Here is a 13,743-nt window from a genome sequence, read left to right as displayed (position 1 = left end):
ATAGAGAATGGGGTCTACCATACCAGGTGCAGGCTGTGCAAAGATGCCCCTGAGACAATCCAGCATATAACAGCAGAGTGCAAGATACTGGCAGGCAGAGCATACATAGAAGACATAACCAAGTGTCTGGCATAGTATACAAGAACATCTGTGCCGTGTATAGTCTGGAATTCCTGGGGTTCAAATGGGACACACCCCCTAGCGTAGTTCTGAATGACCAAAATAAGATCCTGTGCAATTTCCAGATACAGACAGGCTAACTGGTGATGGCTGGTGAACTGAATTGAATTCAACCGTAGGATTTCTTCTGTGAACTGATTTACTGATAAAACTGTGCAGTTTTCACAAGCGAACTGAACAAACAACAAGAACAACAACAAAAGCCTTGATCGGGTTTTATTTTTATAAGCAGTGTACATGCACTGGGTAAATAAAGAGACTATGAGTGCAGTTGTATATTACATGTACACATTAGAGTTTTCTATAGTGTGAAGTATGAAGAGGAGGTGAGGTCTGCAAACACACAGAGTGAGGTGAAATTTGGGCGTGTTCTTAAAGCAAAATCGAGCTAGTTATTGCACTTTGGCCCACAAATCAACATGAACAAGAGATGCAACAGGGGCAGTGATGCACAACTGAAGAAGGCATGTAATAACATTAATCTTCTGAGAAATATGAACGTCAAAACTTCATGGCAAATCAATAATTAGTCTGAGATAGTTCCGTCTATAAAAGGAGGTAACCAACCAACACCACCATCCATGGAGTCATTCCTCTAAAACAGGTAAAAACAGGAAGTGAAAATCACCGAGTTACACAATTGAGACCTAGACTAAGGTTAGAAAAAAAACATAAATAGCAACATTTAGATTAGCATTTATGCTTAGAGACTTACAAATAAATACTATCATCATATTCTAAACATTATTATCAAGCACAACAACTTTGATAGATTATTATTTGTCACACTGGAACGTGTTCAGTCCATTTATCTGAGAACAACAATCACAGCATCCATGTCAGAAATGGCTAACAATAAGTTGGTTCTGTGCTGAGTGGAAATGCTTTGTAGGTTCTTTGCGTATTTTCGGCTGGTCCACTAAAACTTTGTCATTGGTCCTCAGAAAAGTCCACGTAAAATAATAAAGGCATACTGTAAAATAGGCAACTTGTATACCCTCCAGATCTCCTTGAAGGACGTATTACTTCAAAGATATTGATTTATTTCTTTGCTTTTGCTGGAGCAAAAAAGAAAAAAGAAAAGCTCAGTTTAAAGTATCCAGTGCTGCTTGTGCTTTCTGAACAGCAATCTGGAGCATTGTGTGGTCACTGAGCAGCTGCTGGAGTGTAGCTGGGTCCATTTCTAGCAGCATACCTACAAGATGTAGGAGTGTTATCAGTATTTCAACGTCATCAACAAGAACTCTCCAGAGAGAAAAAACAAAATACTGATTAATCACAAAAGTATTTACAGGTTAACGTCACCTGTAATATCATTTGCATGGAGTGGATCCATCTCCACCACCAGCGAGAAGAGCTTCTCTCCGAAACTCTCTGTGTCATCCAGCTCTGAGGTGTCGCTCACATCAGTCTCCTCCATATTCTGCCTGAAGTGAAGCGATTATTACAATTTTTCATTAACAATTGATTAGATTTCCACTCCTATCTTATTAAAGCTGCCCTGATACTGGTCTGCAAGGCAGGCTACAATTTAAAAAAAAAAAAAATCACATTTCTGAACAAGCCCATATGTAAAAATATTCTACAAAAAACAACATACTCTTTCAGCGTCTTCATGGCGAGGTGCACTTGTTCCTCTAGCAGACTGGGATCTGAAAGAAGCTTTAAGATGGCATCTTTGTGCTGCTCGAGAAGCATTCCTATGGAGGAAAAGTGCATTAAATATCCATTTATCCATGCATTTTCTACCTCTTATCCTGCATGCAGCAGCCCAAGCAGAGAAGCCTAGACCTTTGTCTCCCCCAGCCACCTCCTTTAGCTCCTCCTGGGGGACAGTGAGGCCTTCCCCAAGGCCAGCCAAGAGACATCTTCTCTGCTGTATGTCATGAGTTGACTCAGGAGGCCTCCTCCCGGTAGGAAATACCTGGAACACCTCACCCAGGAGGCACCCAGGGGGACTGCCACCTTAATGTAGTGGAGTTGCTTGTAGGACCACCCAAAGCACACTGATCTTGGGTGAGGGGCCAGACATAGAGAGATTCACATGACCCCTAAACAAGATTGAGGAATCAAGGGACAAGTTTATCCTGCCCAGGATGCGGTTGCTGCTTCCAGCCCTGCAGCCAGGACTGGGGACAGATCTTGAGAGTGACTGCGTGGTCACCAGGCCGCACCGCATGGGGCACGGCCGGGCACTGAAGAGGTGACACAGGCCCACCCTCCTATAGGGTCACCATCCCACTGGAGGTATCGTATAACACTGGGTGCTATGCGTGTCGGGCACCAACCAGAGACGCCCCCTCTGGTCTGATCCCCAGCTGCTGAGGCTGACTATCAGAATTAAATGTTGATGCAGTAAATGTAAATATCCATGAAATATCCATCCACTAAAATAGAACAAAACTATGTTGAAATACCAGCTCTTTCAGATTAACATGGGTTTATTTATTGGCACAAAAATATACAGCTGAGAATGTTTTTCAGGAATTAACAACATAATTTGATCATATGTTTAAAATGAGGGGGAAAAAATGAATTACTATCTTCTTATGAAGATTAGCAAGAATAAAAGTATACACTCATTCCCTTCTTTAGTAAAAGAATCATTGAAATTTACTTAAAAATATAAAACATGAAACAGAGTGTGTGAGACAGAAAGCAGAACTAAAGAGGCAACGATTTTAAAGGGTTTATTTGAAATAAGCTGAACATGTAGTTTCATTTATATTAGAAGTCACCAAAAAGGTTAGCATACAACTGTCTGACCAAGCCTGCATTAAAATTTACTCATTTGGAGCTTTGTTTCAAGGTGAAATCTCACACACATATTATGGGTTGTTTATTGAGACATTTTACTTGCCTGTGATTTTCTGTGAGTGGCCTGTGTTGTAAACATCCACCAGCTCAAATAGCTGCTCCCCCAGAGAGTCAGAAGATACTGACACATCATCCTCATCCTTACATACCTGACTGTAAAGAAAGACATAAGAATACACTCGCTGAAATGTTTTGACATTCAGATAAATCCCATGTGTGTTACTGTTATTTACTCCAAAGGTAAAGCTCTCCTGTGGCCTATGTAAAAAAAAAAAAAAAAAAAAGGAAAGGCCACAATGCCTCTTAGGAGTGCTGGCACATCTTGTTTTGAAACTGTCTTTGTCAGGTCTTATGATACAGATTTAATTCATCAGGTGTTTAGGGCAGGGGTGGGCAATTCCAGGCCTCGAGGGCCGGTGTCCTGCAGGTTTTAGATCTCACCTTGGGTCAACACACCTGAATCACATGATTAGTTTGTTACCAGGCCTCTGGAGAACTTCAGGACATGTTGAGGAGCTAATTTTGCCATTTAAATCAGCTGTGTTAGGTTCAAAAAACCTAAAACCTGCAGGGACACCGGCCCTCGAGGCCTGGAATTGCCCACCCCTGGTTTGGGGTTTACCATTAACCTAAGCCAAGGCCTGTAGAGGTGAACTGCCATTTTTGCTTGTGGTGTCTCTTTTCTTTGGATGCTGGTAATTTTCTATTTAGGTTTTTTTGTGTTATTTTGGCCTTTGTCCCCCTTGTCGTCTCCTCTTATTCTTCACCTGGGATCATTTTGGGGTTTGGGGTTCTGCAGAGCATTGGCACTTTTTATGCCCTGTTTGCATTACCGCTCAATGTTGTGGCTTGTAATTACTCCCGCTTTGCAATAACACTATTTACAGTCGATCTAGAGAGGAAAAAATATTACAAACTGACCTTTTACAATAGCGACATACTATTACAGCACCACAATCAACTTCAGTGATCTCTTTAGAATGACCCATTCTTTCACAAAAGTTTCTAAAGGTGACTGAATGGCAGTACTCAGTACTTTTGTCCATATAGTGTAACTTACAAATTACTTAATTTGCTTTGTCTTTTTAAAAATAACACTCTAAAACTACTGGCCATTTCTGTACCTGGGTTCCTGTGCCACCTGCAGGGCTCTCAGGGCTTTCTCCACAGCTGCGGTCAGCATGGCATCATCCTGCAACATCTGAGTCAACACAGGACCTGGCAGCTCCAGTAACATGCCTGTAACACAGAGCAAGCTAGACTTCAGGGCCAAGTTACAGCTTCACTTGCAAGTATTAAAACAAAACGACAAAACATATGTAATGTCACTAAACAAAAACTGAGGTACGCAGGTCCCCTAACCTGTGAGTTTTCCAGCATCCTCTTTGTGTTTGGAGGAAATCAGAGAGTACAGCTGCTCCCCAAGTGTCTCCAGATCATCTTCTTCTTCCATGTTTGACTCTTCATCACAAGACCCTGACTTTACCTGCCATGCTAGAGCAGGCCGTGACTTTTAACTTATCAGTTTTGACCTCAGATACATTTCTTGTTCACATCTTTCAATCACAGCAGCATAACGAAAACATCCACGAAATAAATCAAAATTGGCGTCCAGAAGTTGCGATTTTGTCTACAATCGCTCTCTTATTCGCCCTGCCTTTGCTCCTCGTTTGCTCGAGTTTGGAGCTAACATAACACTCATCGGTTTGGCGTTAAAACAGCTGATTATTATGTGTAAAATTTCAGACGGCTGCCTGTAAACACCAGGCGCACATTAATGACGTAGACATACTTACTACGCTGAACGTATTCCTCCGCTCTTTCTATAAATAACTAGTACTAAACAAAATTACATTCAGTATTCAATACAGCATCAAATGCGTTAATAAAATGTACATATATATATTAATTATTAGCTATATGTCATATAATTCAGTAAAATATGGCTTTTGTCCCAAATTGCAATTTAAAAAGGTAGACGGGTGTGCGTAAGAATCTCAGCGAGAGGTTCCGTAAAGCGGTTTCCGCTCTCTCCGGTCCTTTCCTCCGCTAAAAGGTAACGTGGTCGCTTCGGTGGCTAAAAGCTGGTCATTAAAGTACATTTGTTTTCTTTCCCTAGTTGTTTTTGCGTTAATAAATGTAGCTATTATTCTTCTGTTTGTTGTTATACACCTTGTGCGACAATAAATGTCCCTGTTGTATGTAGAAATGGAAAGCTTAATCTTGTAAGCACCTCGCTCTGGTTAGGCCTCATCGTGCTCCTTCGGTTCCCCGGCCTGAACAGTGGCGCTAATGCTAGCAACCGCAGCTCTCTGTGTTTTCTATACAGTCCTAACAGAATAGTAAAGTCTACGGTTCGCTATAGTAGATGTTTGCCGTCTCATCGTTTCCCGTGTTAGTCCGTTCAAGTTGTGACGCTAAGCTAACACGTTTAGCTAATGTCAGAAAATGCAGGCAAACATGTTAGACGCCTGTCAGGGTTTTTCGTCTTCCAGATTTTCAAGAAAAATTTTTCCCTTTTTTACACAGGTTCACCATGTCGTCCCATTTGCAGTGGATGGTCATCAGGAACTGCTCCAGCTTCCTCATCAAGAGGAACGGACAGACCTACAGCACTGTGAGTACAAAACCTGCTCTGAAGAACCTGACCAAACGTGCGATTACGCACCCAGAAAGTTTGCTTTAGTACTGAAACTGGGTTTGAGCAGTGATGTACAGTGTGGTATGGTAGGGGCACAAATAACTTAGACTTGAAACACGGATCCCAGGCTTTGTACATTACCTTAACATACTAACAAAACATTGCAAGACAATCTGCTGTTAGTGTTTGAGAATTGCATATTAGCTGAGCTGACAGGATATGCCACATAGGCTTGGACTGTATCTGTGTTTGTGACATAATTCTGGCTAAAGATGTGAGATTAGTTGAAGGTGGCACTGGAAATGCTAGTTGGCTAGCATCCGTAAATATTTATATTGCTGAAGATCAAATTGTTGAGATTTTTAAATGTCCTGGTAATGTTTATTAAAATATACCGCATTACCTTCCTAGCCTAACAGCAGGATCAGGCAAGATAATTAAATAAATGCATGCCAGTGATCTGAATGTCTTTGTTTTGTGACAGGAGCCCAACAACCTGAAGGCCAGGAACTCTTTCCGCTTCAATGGGTTGGTGCACAAGAAGACTGTAGGTGTGCAGCCTGCAGCCGATGGCAAGGGTGTCGTCGTAGTGCTGAAGAAGCGTGCAGGTAAATGAGTAATGCTGGTTCATTAACGTTTGAGTAATAGTATTGTCCAGACTCAGACTGGACAAACGATCCTCTCTTCAGTAACTTTAAGGAATATTTGAACACAAATATTTGAAATGCTCCTTATGCATCAGATAGCAGCAACATTTATGTCATCTATGGATGCCTAATGAATTTCCATTAATGGGAGGGGGGGGGGAAGGAAGTTGTTAAAATTTATAACTAAATACACTATTTTGTGTTGTACAGTAAGATATGACAAGGATGACAACTGCAGAAGTATTAGATTCTGCATATTGTATATATCACAGTATACAGAAATATGTAGTTTTCTTCTTGGAAAATCCATATTTTTGGATCATTGGATACATTTGATGCTCATTTTGTTCTCTTGATGCGCAGGCCAGAACAAACCTGCCAACTCCTACGTCAAGGTCACCATCAACAAGAATTCCCGTGCCACCCTCAACAGCTTGAGGCACATCATTCGCAAGAACAAATACAGGAAGGACCTGCGTATGGTGAGCTTAATCTGTGGTTTTGGGGAGCCTGAAACTTCAAATAGCTGGCATTTTTGTTTGTGTCAAAGTTTAAGAATAACATTTAAGTCTCATTTGTTTCCCCAGGCTGCCCTGCGTCGTGCCAGCGCTATCCTGAAGAGCCAGAAGCCTGTTGTGGTCAAAAAGAAGCGCACCAGGGCTGCCAAGACCGCATAAACTCATTCACATGATAAATAAATAAATAAAAGGGTTTTTGTTTGGAAAAAACACTACAGTGTCCTGAGTCTTCAATTTTGAGCATGAGCTTCTTTAGATCAGTGATCTGCGCAGGTATCCGATGTGGTTATATTTTTAAAGCAGTGTTTGTGTCTGAGGAATTGATGCACATAAATGGATGTTTTTCTTCCCCACAATAATTTGTTTTTTCTCAAGTAATAATTCACTTCCACGAATCTGAAAACAGTCCTGATGAGCTGTGTAGATGTATGGAAGCAGAAAAAAAGTTACATGTTACTTTTGACAGGTGTGCAGTTTCCTTGTGACAGCCATTAGTTTTGTCACAACTACAAATGTGGCAGTAAGTGGAAAATGGGCGAGTAAGACTGATTATCCAAGTTTCTGCCCATACATGACAGGCTTGAGCTTTAGATGCTGCTGCTACTGAGAGTTTACTTAAAAGCTACAATTGTGATTTTTAGATTGAAATTTGTTTCCAGTGTTTTGTATGTCAATGAATAGGGAGTACCTCCTCCCGAACTCCCTGCCCTGATGATCCGTTGTTATCATAGATCGTATTTGTATTTGAGGACGATCACACTGAAGCAATCTGCTTCTGCTACTGCACTTAGTGATATGGAAACATTGGATTGATTTAAAAGCAGCCCACTGGCAGCTTTCCACCCATGGCTTTGGAAAGAAAGAACCATTGTCACCCCCACCCCTGCTGTGTTTAAACTGACAATATCTGCACCGACCATTTATTCCTGTCTTCACCTGTGACAAGGATCGCTGGGTTACTGTGAAGATGTGACAGAAGCTTTGTGCTGCAGTCGCTATGAGGACACTAAGGCTTTTTTTGGTAACCCTGACGCTGCTGGTGCTGGAAAGTCAGGGTTTTGAACTGCAGGATACGATCCATGCGCTGATAGAGGAGAACATCCACCTCCATGACCAGCTGGAGAACCTCACCAAGGCCCTCAGAGAGCTCAAACGGATGCTGTGGCTTCACTCAAATGGTACAGAGTTCTCTTTATGTTATCTGTAAATACAGGTGGGCAGGCTGAGCTTGGTTTTGGTTTTTAATAAAAATAACTCAAAACGATGATGGTTAAGATGAAATAAAACGTTCCTTTGAGGAATTTATAATGTTCTTTAAATTAAAAATCCACAGTACAAGAAAATAATTCAAATGGGAAATAAAATCTTCACGTTTGTGTGTTTAATTCTGATCCTTTTCTTTGTTACAAAAGTCTTTTTTTATATCTTTAGTGTCTCCTACTCCATATTTCACTGCACATATTCTTGTATGGTACACAAAAACAACATCTTTGAGCTGAAATGAGAGACAATCGCACAGAAGCTGATTTTGAGACAGTGTATGGGGATGAAATGTTGGCGTCCAAGGTCAAAACGGCTTTTCCCCTTTCATTTACTCTTCATGTTCTGTATGTTTTAATCCTCTCCCGGCTCTTTGTGTTAACTCATGCACTCTGCATACACATTAGCACTTCAGGGCTCGATTAGGATGCAGGATGTTTTGCATTTGTTTCATATAGTCTGTGCTGTTCGCAGAATAAAAGATATTAACAGAGTAGTTCTCTGTTTTTGATACAGACGCAGATCATCACCATGAACATCATGATGAAGATGTCCAGCATCTGTGGGACGAATGGTCAGAACATGGTGTGTATGTCTGCAGCTGGCTGAACTACTCCCGTGACTTCACAGAGCTGTGCTCACTGCATTAGTTTGCATTGATTTCATGGCTGTGTGGACAGCAGAGGGTTAATGAGTTGCACTTTGGGATAAACCAGCTGCCTAATGCACACCCCAGCTGACAAAGTGTGACAGAATTTCTCCTTTCCTGGCAGGTATCAGTGCAGAAACCCACCTCCTGCTGGAAAACACCTTTTGTGGGCATGACCTGCATGGCTCAGCAGCTCCTCTCCACGGACACGGAGCACACCTCATACGCCTGCTGATGCTGCTGCTGCTGCAGCTGCTGCTGATAATGATGAGATGCTTGTAGGCTGCAGCGGTCTGATGTCAGATCTGTAGCTGCTGTCCATGTCAGAAAAGTTGAGTCAGCGCCTCATGGCCGCTGCAGGCTGTATTGTGCAATTTAATATGGTTGAACAGCGAGTGTCGATGCCACCGCTCTTCCTGTTCAGAGGAATTATTGAGCCGACAAGATTTGAAGAGTTGACCCGTCAATCCTGTGTACAAATCACCTCTGGGGAGGATTCACTGGAGCGAAAAGTTAATGTGGGTGTAGAGAAAGCAGACTGAGAGCAGGTTAAACACAGGGAGTTGCCTTACTTTTTAGCCATTTATTGTATTAACGAAATACAATAAATGTTTATAACTAAGCTGAACTCAGAAAGTTGGTTTTTGTAACTCTAAATGGAAATGCTGTCAACTTTACTGAAAAATAAAGCTAACTGCTAATTTTTGTGTTTGCCTGAGTACAGCTGAAGCCACTTTACCTGCTATAAAATGAAACAATAGGTTTTTTTTAAATCGGAAAGAATTAAGTAATGAAATAGAAATAATTACTGAAATATCAATGAATTTATTTGAAAAGATGTAATAGATTATTTCCAATTTGAAATAGTTAATTACTGAAATGTGTAATCTATTATTTAATTACTTATTTAATTCATTTTGGCACTCTTGGCCCTCCAGTTTCAACAGCACTAGTTATCATTCAGGTGTTTTCACCTTAAACACTTCTACCCCAACGCTTTATGTTGTTCACCAGTTCCTGTTTTAAAAACAATAAAATGTTAAAGCAGCCAAAGTCATTCTTCAGTTGAACCACTTGGCAGTCATCTTGAAACGCCTCCAGGCACTTTTCTTTTAAGCAATATGTAAATATCACCAGCACATTGGTAATTATTATTGCAATTGCAATCACCTGATTACCTGTTTTAAAAAAAGAAAATAGTTTGTTTACCTCTTTGCAAGTTACGCTCCATCACAAGCTTGATAGAGGACTTTTAGAATTCATTTAGTTCAGGACACTTTTAGTGCCACCTCTTCTTTTTATGTAAGAAAGCACATCGAATTTAAATTCCTCACATAAAACATCCTGAATAATCAGGTCCCATCTTATCTTAAAGACCTCCCATGATGCAATCATTAGTTTTTACTAACCTCTGGCCCAGTGTTTCTTTCATCCCGTCTCCATCCCCTCACCCACTTGCAGCAGATGGCTGATTCAACCTGAGCCTGGAGGTTTCTTCCTGTTGAAAGGGAGTTTTTCCTTCCCACTGTCACCAAGTGATCACTCATAACTGCTTGTTGGGGCTTCTCCTTCTAACATTGCAGGGTCTTTAACTTACAATATAAAGGCAGATTTTGGCACTACAAAAGTACAACTGAATTATGTTGATGATGCAGTTTAAACTTTACACAGATTCCAGCAAATAAAAAGACAACAAAATACCAAGTCCAAACACTTTACACTTTATTGTCCTGACTATTTGATATGGTGGAGCACATATAAAAGTTAGAAAATTAACTAATAGTTAGTTTGGCCCAAAGGTTTTCTATTCTACACAGTGAAGCACATGAATACACGGCAATGTGGTTTAACACAATAAATAGGTAAAGTTGTCAGCTCAAACAAAACATAAAACATCTACAGTATTCTGAAACCCTCTGATAATGATATTTACACTCATCAAATAACTCATATTTACTATGGAATGATAGGATGAAATGCACTAAGTTGTGGTGTCTGCACTCACTTTTGGTTCTGCTTTAATGCTGGTTGTGTGTGGCTGCGTGAGTGGTGAGGTGTCAGTCAAGGCTCGCTCTGTTGCTACAGAGGGGCCACATATGTGTACACAGTTTTCCCAAGCATATCATACACGTTAGAAGCTATGGCTCTAGTCTATATCAAGGTCAGAGTCCTCGTCGCTCACAGTGCTCTGTATGATGGCTCCGTTGCGAACCATCTTTGGGACGACGGGAGGCTTTTCGGGCAGCAAGCCGTACTCCTGCAGCAGGGCCTCCAGGTCTACGGCAAAGAAGTCTTCCCCGAGCTGATCTGTGAGCCGCACAAAGTTGCCGATCAGGTCCCCGGCTTTGTAAACGAGCAGAGCAGGCAGAGCGCTGTCTCTGAACAGTGCGCTGGTGCTGATGGCTGAGCTGCGCACGCTGCAGAACTTGACCAGCGGGTATTCCTGAGCTAGACACATCAGGCTGCCGCTCATGGCCTCGCAGCCCGGGACGTCCGGCTCGTAGATGTGGATCATGACCAGGGTGCTTTTGTCCTCTTTGTCTAAAGCCTCTAAGAACTCCTCCCCACTGTTTAGCTCGTAGACCTGCTCAAAACGCTTGCCGCGGCACAGCTGGCGCCGCATCTCTTCGATGCGCTGCATGCGGTAATGCTGGAGGAATTCTTCATCATCCTCTTCTTCCTGAAGCATGTTGTACTCCTGCATGGTCATCTGTGAAGCAGACAGGAATGAACACACAAAATCAGGAGAAAGTGGACTTGGGACAAAAACTGGAAAACTGGAATAAACTAGACCGAGTTTTATTCATTAAAGAAAAAAAGCAAAAGCATCTTGAGCCTATTGAGTATATGATGCATGTTGTTTGTTCCATCCACAAATACAATCAATGTTGCAGAGTCTAGAAAATAGAAGTTTTTTTGTTTTACCATGTTCACGCTGTCCTTGATAATCAGCTCTTTGCCTACATTTACCCCAGGAGGGATGCCACTGATCAGCAACAATAAGTCTGAGCTAAACGAGGGTTTTCAGAGGTCTTTCATGTGTCTTCTGTTAGTCTGATTTACTTACTTTGCCTTGGATTTTTTCCTGAAGTGCCTTCTGTTTCTCTTGGTCTTTTTCCTGGTCGAGGTTAGAGCGGCATGTCATCGACAGCTTCTTGATCAGTCTTTCCATCTCCTTCTTCTGCTCTTGTTTCTGCTCCACCTCAAGCTGCTTGTACTTCCTCCAGTCATTGATCACACCCTTGGGCCCTGACACAGAACAGCCACTGTTACCATAACACACTCTATATTTTTATGACACAGATGAAAGATCGATTAAAGTCAAACACAAGGATGGCTTAAAAATGAGGGAAGCTCCAAGGATTTTTTAAAAAAAGTTTCTGACATTTTTATTTGTCAAAAATAACCATATAATTTATTTAGATGTCATTTTGGCCTGCTGCCTTGTGACGAGGGATCAATGTTTTTTTTTTCCTGTGAATGCACTACATCTGTTTGCACAACCTGTGTTCACAGCACTTCCATCTGCGCTGTAGTCTATCTCGGGTTCGGTGACTTCAGCATCCCTGATGGTCTTGTTCTCCCCATCCTCATCATCATTGTCGCTGCCTTCATCCTCACTGCTGCTGTAGTAATACTGCAGCTTCTCTCCCAGGATCTTGTCATCCAGAGTAGTCATGATGACGGCTCACCTGTGGGAAGCAGTATGAACTAGTTTAATAATGAATAATAAGCACACAATACAACGACTCCGAGATATTAAAGACTTCTAACCTCACTGATAAAAATCTGGATAAATCGGATAAAAAACGCGTTCATTGCTTAATAGTCCAGTATAGTGTTGTATAATCCAGACAGATAAACACAGCTAGGAAAGGCTTATGTACATAAAATAGGCCACACACTATGCATAGCTTAGAGTAAGTGTGCCAGTTTATTAAACTTAAGCTAAGAGGCCTTTCGTGATGCACCGATCCGTATGTAAGAGAGCCGGTGTGTACAGATGGGCAGACGGGGAGAGAGACATTCCTCACACTGCCCTCTTACTTATGACAGCATACATAATATGAGGCATGAATCGGTACTGTGCTGCTCTTTTGTTTGCGTCGGACGCTTTATTATTGTCCCAGCACAGCAGCTGACAGCGAAGACAGCTAACGAGAGTTGATCTGAGAGCCTCTGCCGATGTTGAGACAGATAGCTCAACCATTTACATTCACTATTGCTGTTATTTCAGTACATGTGCCGTACTGAAAAGAAAATGGCGACAATCCAATTAGCTTGTTTATGTAAGAAGGACGCGGGCCGAACAGCTGGTGGTTCGGGTGTTTGTAGAAAGTAAGGTGGTTAGCATTAGCTACGTGGGTTAGCTACTTCTCCTATGCTGACTTCCTGGGAGTCCGCGGCAGCCATTACCCGAGATTGCGTTAAAATGAAGCCGACTCCTACACCATATATTGCATTAAAACGACACAATACATCCGTTGCTTGTAACCACCCGGCTTCTTACCTCAATTTAATAACCGGCTCGCTGTCTGCCCGAGCTTAATCCACTAGTTCAGCCGCCTCAAGCCGCTCTTCCAAACACACGTGATGCCTTCAGGGTTCTCTGACGTGTCGTAATAATGACTCGAGGATAAAGAGAATGGGAATGAAGTCGAAGCTGCAGCCAGTTTAAACTGCATCCTGTCTGTTATGTGGACACGCTGAAACTCACCTCTCCAATAATTGTAACGAAACAATTTTATTTTCAATAGCTTTGCAAACAATTGGAGCACGTGAGTATTTAATTTACTTATAAGCTTAAAAATGACGTAATCAAGCAGTAGAGGATCCGAACTGCTTTCTAAATAGTTAGTTATGATACTGTTTCCATCCAAACTAATATGTCAACCCACTGTGGTGACACTGTAATATTTAGTTTTGACTTTAGTGTGAGTTTGGACTTTACCGAGGGCGCCTAAAGACAACACATGAGGTGCGGGAAGTTGCTGGAAGATAAACTATGCAACTCCCTATTTCACCACTAGA

The 13,743-nt window shown here is 41.7% G+C and overlaps 4 protein-coding genes across 4 annotated transcripts; 2 read left to right on the top strand and 2 right to left on the bottom strand.

The window, feature by feature from the left end:
* Positions 1 to 382: 382 nt before the first annotated feature.
* Positions 383 to 4,774, bottom strand: LOC146383952 (uncharacterized). The gene is made up of 6 exons (XM_084935555.1): positions 4,360 to 4,774; positions 4,122 to 4,236; positions 3,041 to 3,150; positions 1,781 to 1,880; positions 1,486 to 1,607; positions 383 to 1,375 (listed from the first exon to the last, which is right to left on the bottom strand). The coding sequence occupies exons 1-6, from the start codon at positions 4,448 to 4,450 to the stop codon at positions 1,266 to 1,268; spliced, it is 648 nt and encodes a 215-aa protein (XP_084791681.1). The 5' UTR covers positions 4,451 to 4,774; the 3' UTR covers positions 383 to 1,265.
* Positions 4,775 to 4,981: 207 nt separating this feature from the next.
* rpl28 (ribosomal protein L28) lies at positions 4,982 to 7,015 on the top strand. Its single transcript, XM_084935553.1, has 5 exons — positions 4,982 to 5,053; positions 5,527 to 5,614; positions 6,123 to 6,246; positions 6,649 to 6,767; positions 6,873 to 7,015. Exons 2-5 carry the CDS (start codon positions 5,534 to 5,536, stop codon positions 6,960 to 6,962), a joined length of 414 nt encoding a protein of 137 aa, XP_084791679.1. The 5' UTR covers positions 4,982 to 5,053; positions 5,527 to 5,533; the 3' UTR covers positions 6,963 to 7,015.
* Positions 7,016 to 7,111: 96 nt separating this feature from the next.
* Positions 7,112 to 9,478, top strand: LOC146383950 (uncharacterized). The gene is made up of 3 exons (XM_084935554.1): positions 7,112 to 7,981; positions 8,580 to 8,648; positions 8,837 to 9,478. The coding sequence occupies exons 1-3, from the start codon at positions 7,801 to 7,803 to the stop codon at positions 8,992 to 8,994; spliced, it is 408 nt and encodes a 135-aa protein (XP_084791680.1). The 5' UTR covers positions 7,112 to 7,800; the 3' UTR covers positions 8,995 to 9,478.
* A 939-nt stretch (positions 9,479 to 10,417) lies between these two features.
* pdcl (phosducin-like) lies at positions 10,418 to 13,342 on the bottom strand. The gene is made up of 4 exons (XM_084935552.1): positions 13,223 to 13,342; positions 12,217 to 12,404; positions 11,780 to 11,961; positions 10,418 to 11,422 (listed from the first exon to the last, which is right to left on the bottom strand). The coding sequence occupies exons 2-4, from the start codon at positions 12,389 to 12,391 to the stop codon at positions 10,859 to 10,861; spliced, it is 921 nt and encodes a 306-aa protein (XP_084791678.1). The 5' UTR covers positions 12,392 to 12,404; positions 13,223 to 13,342; the 3' UTR covers positions 10,418 to 10,858.
* Positions 13,343 to 13,743: the final 401 nt, after the last annotated feature.

This window comes from Perissodus microlepis, chromosome 7 (assembly GCF_051167445.1).
Source record: "Perissodus microlepis isolate ML-2025 ecotype Zambia chromosome 7, ASM5116744v1, whole genome shotgun sequence".
In the NCBI taxonomy this organism is placed as follows: domain Eukaryota; kingdom Metazoa; phylum Chordata; class Actinopteri; order Cichliformes; family Cichlidae; genus Perissodus; species Perissodus microlepis.
The sequence above is the reverse complement of the archived record's forward strand: the minus strand, read 5'-3'. Positions and strand labels throughout refer to the sequence as shown.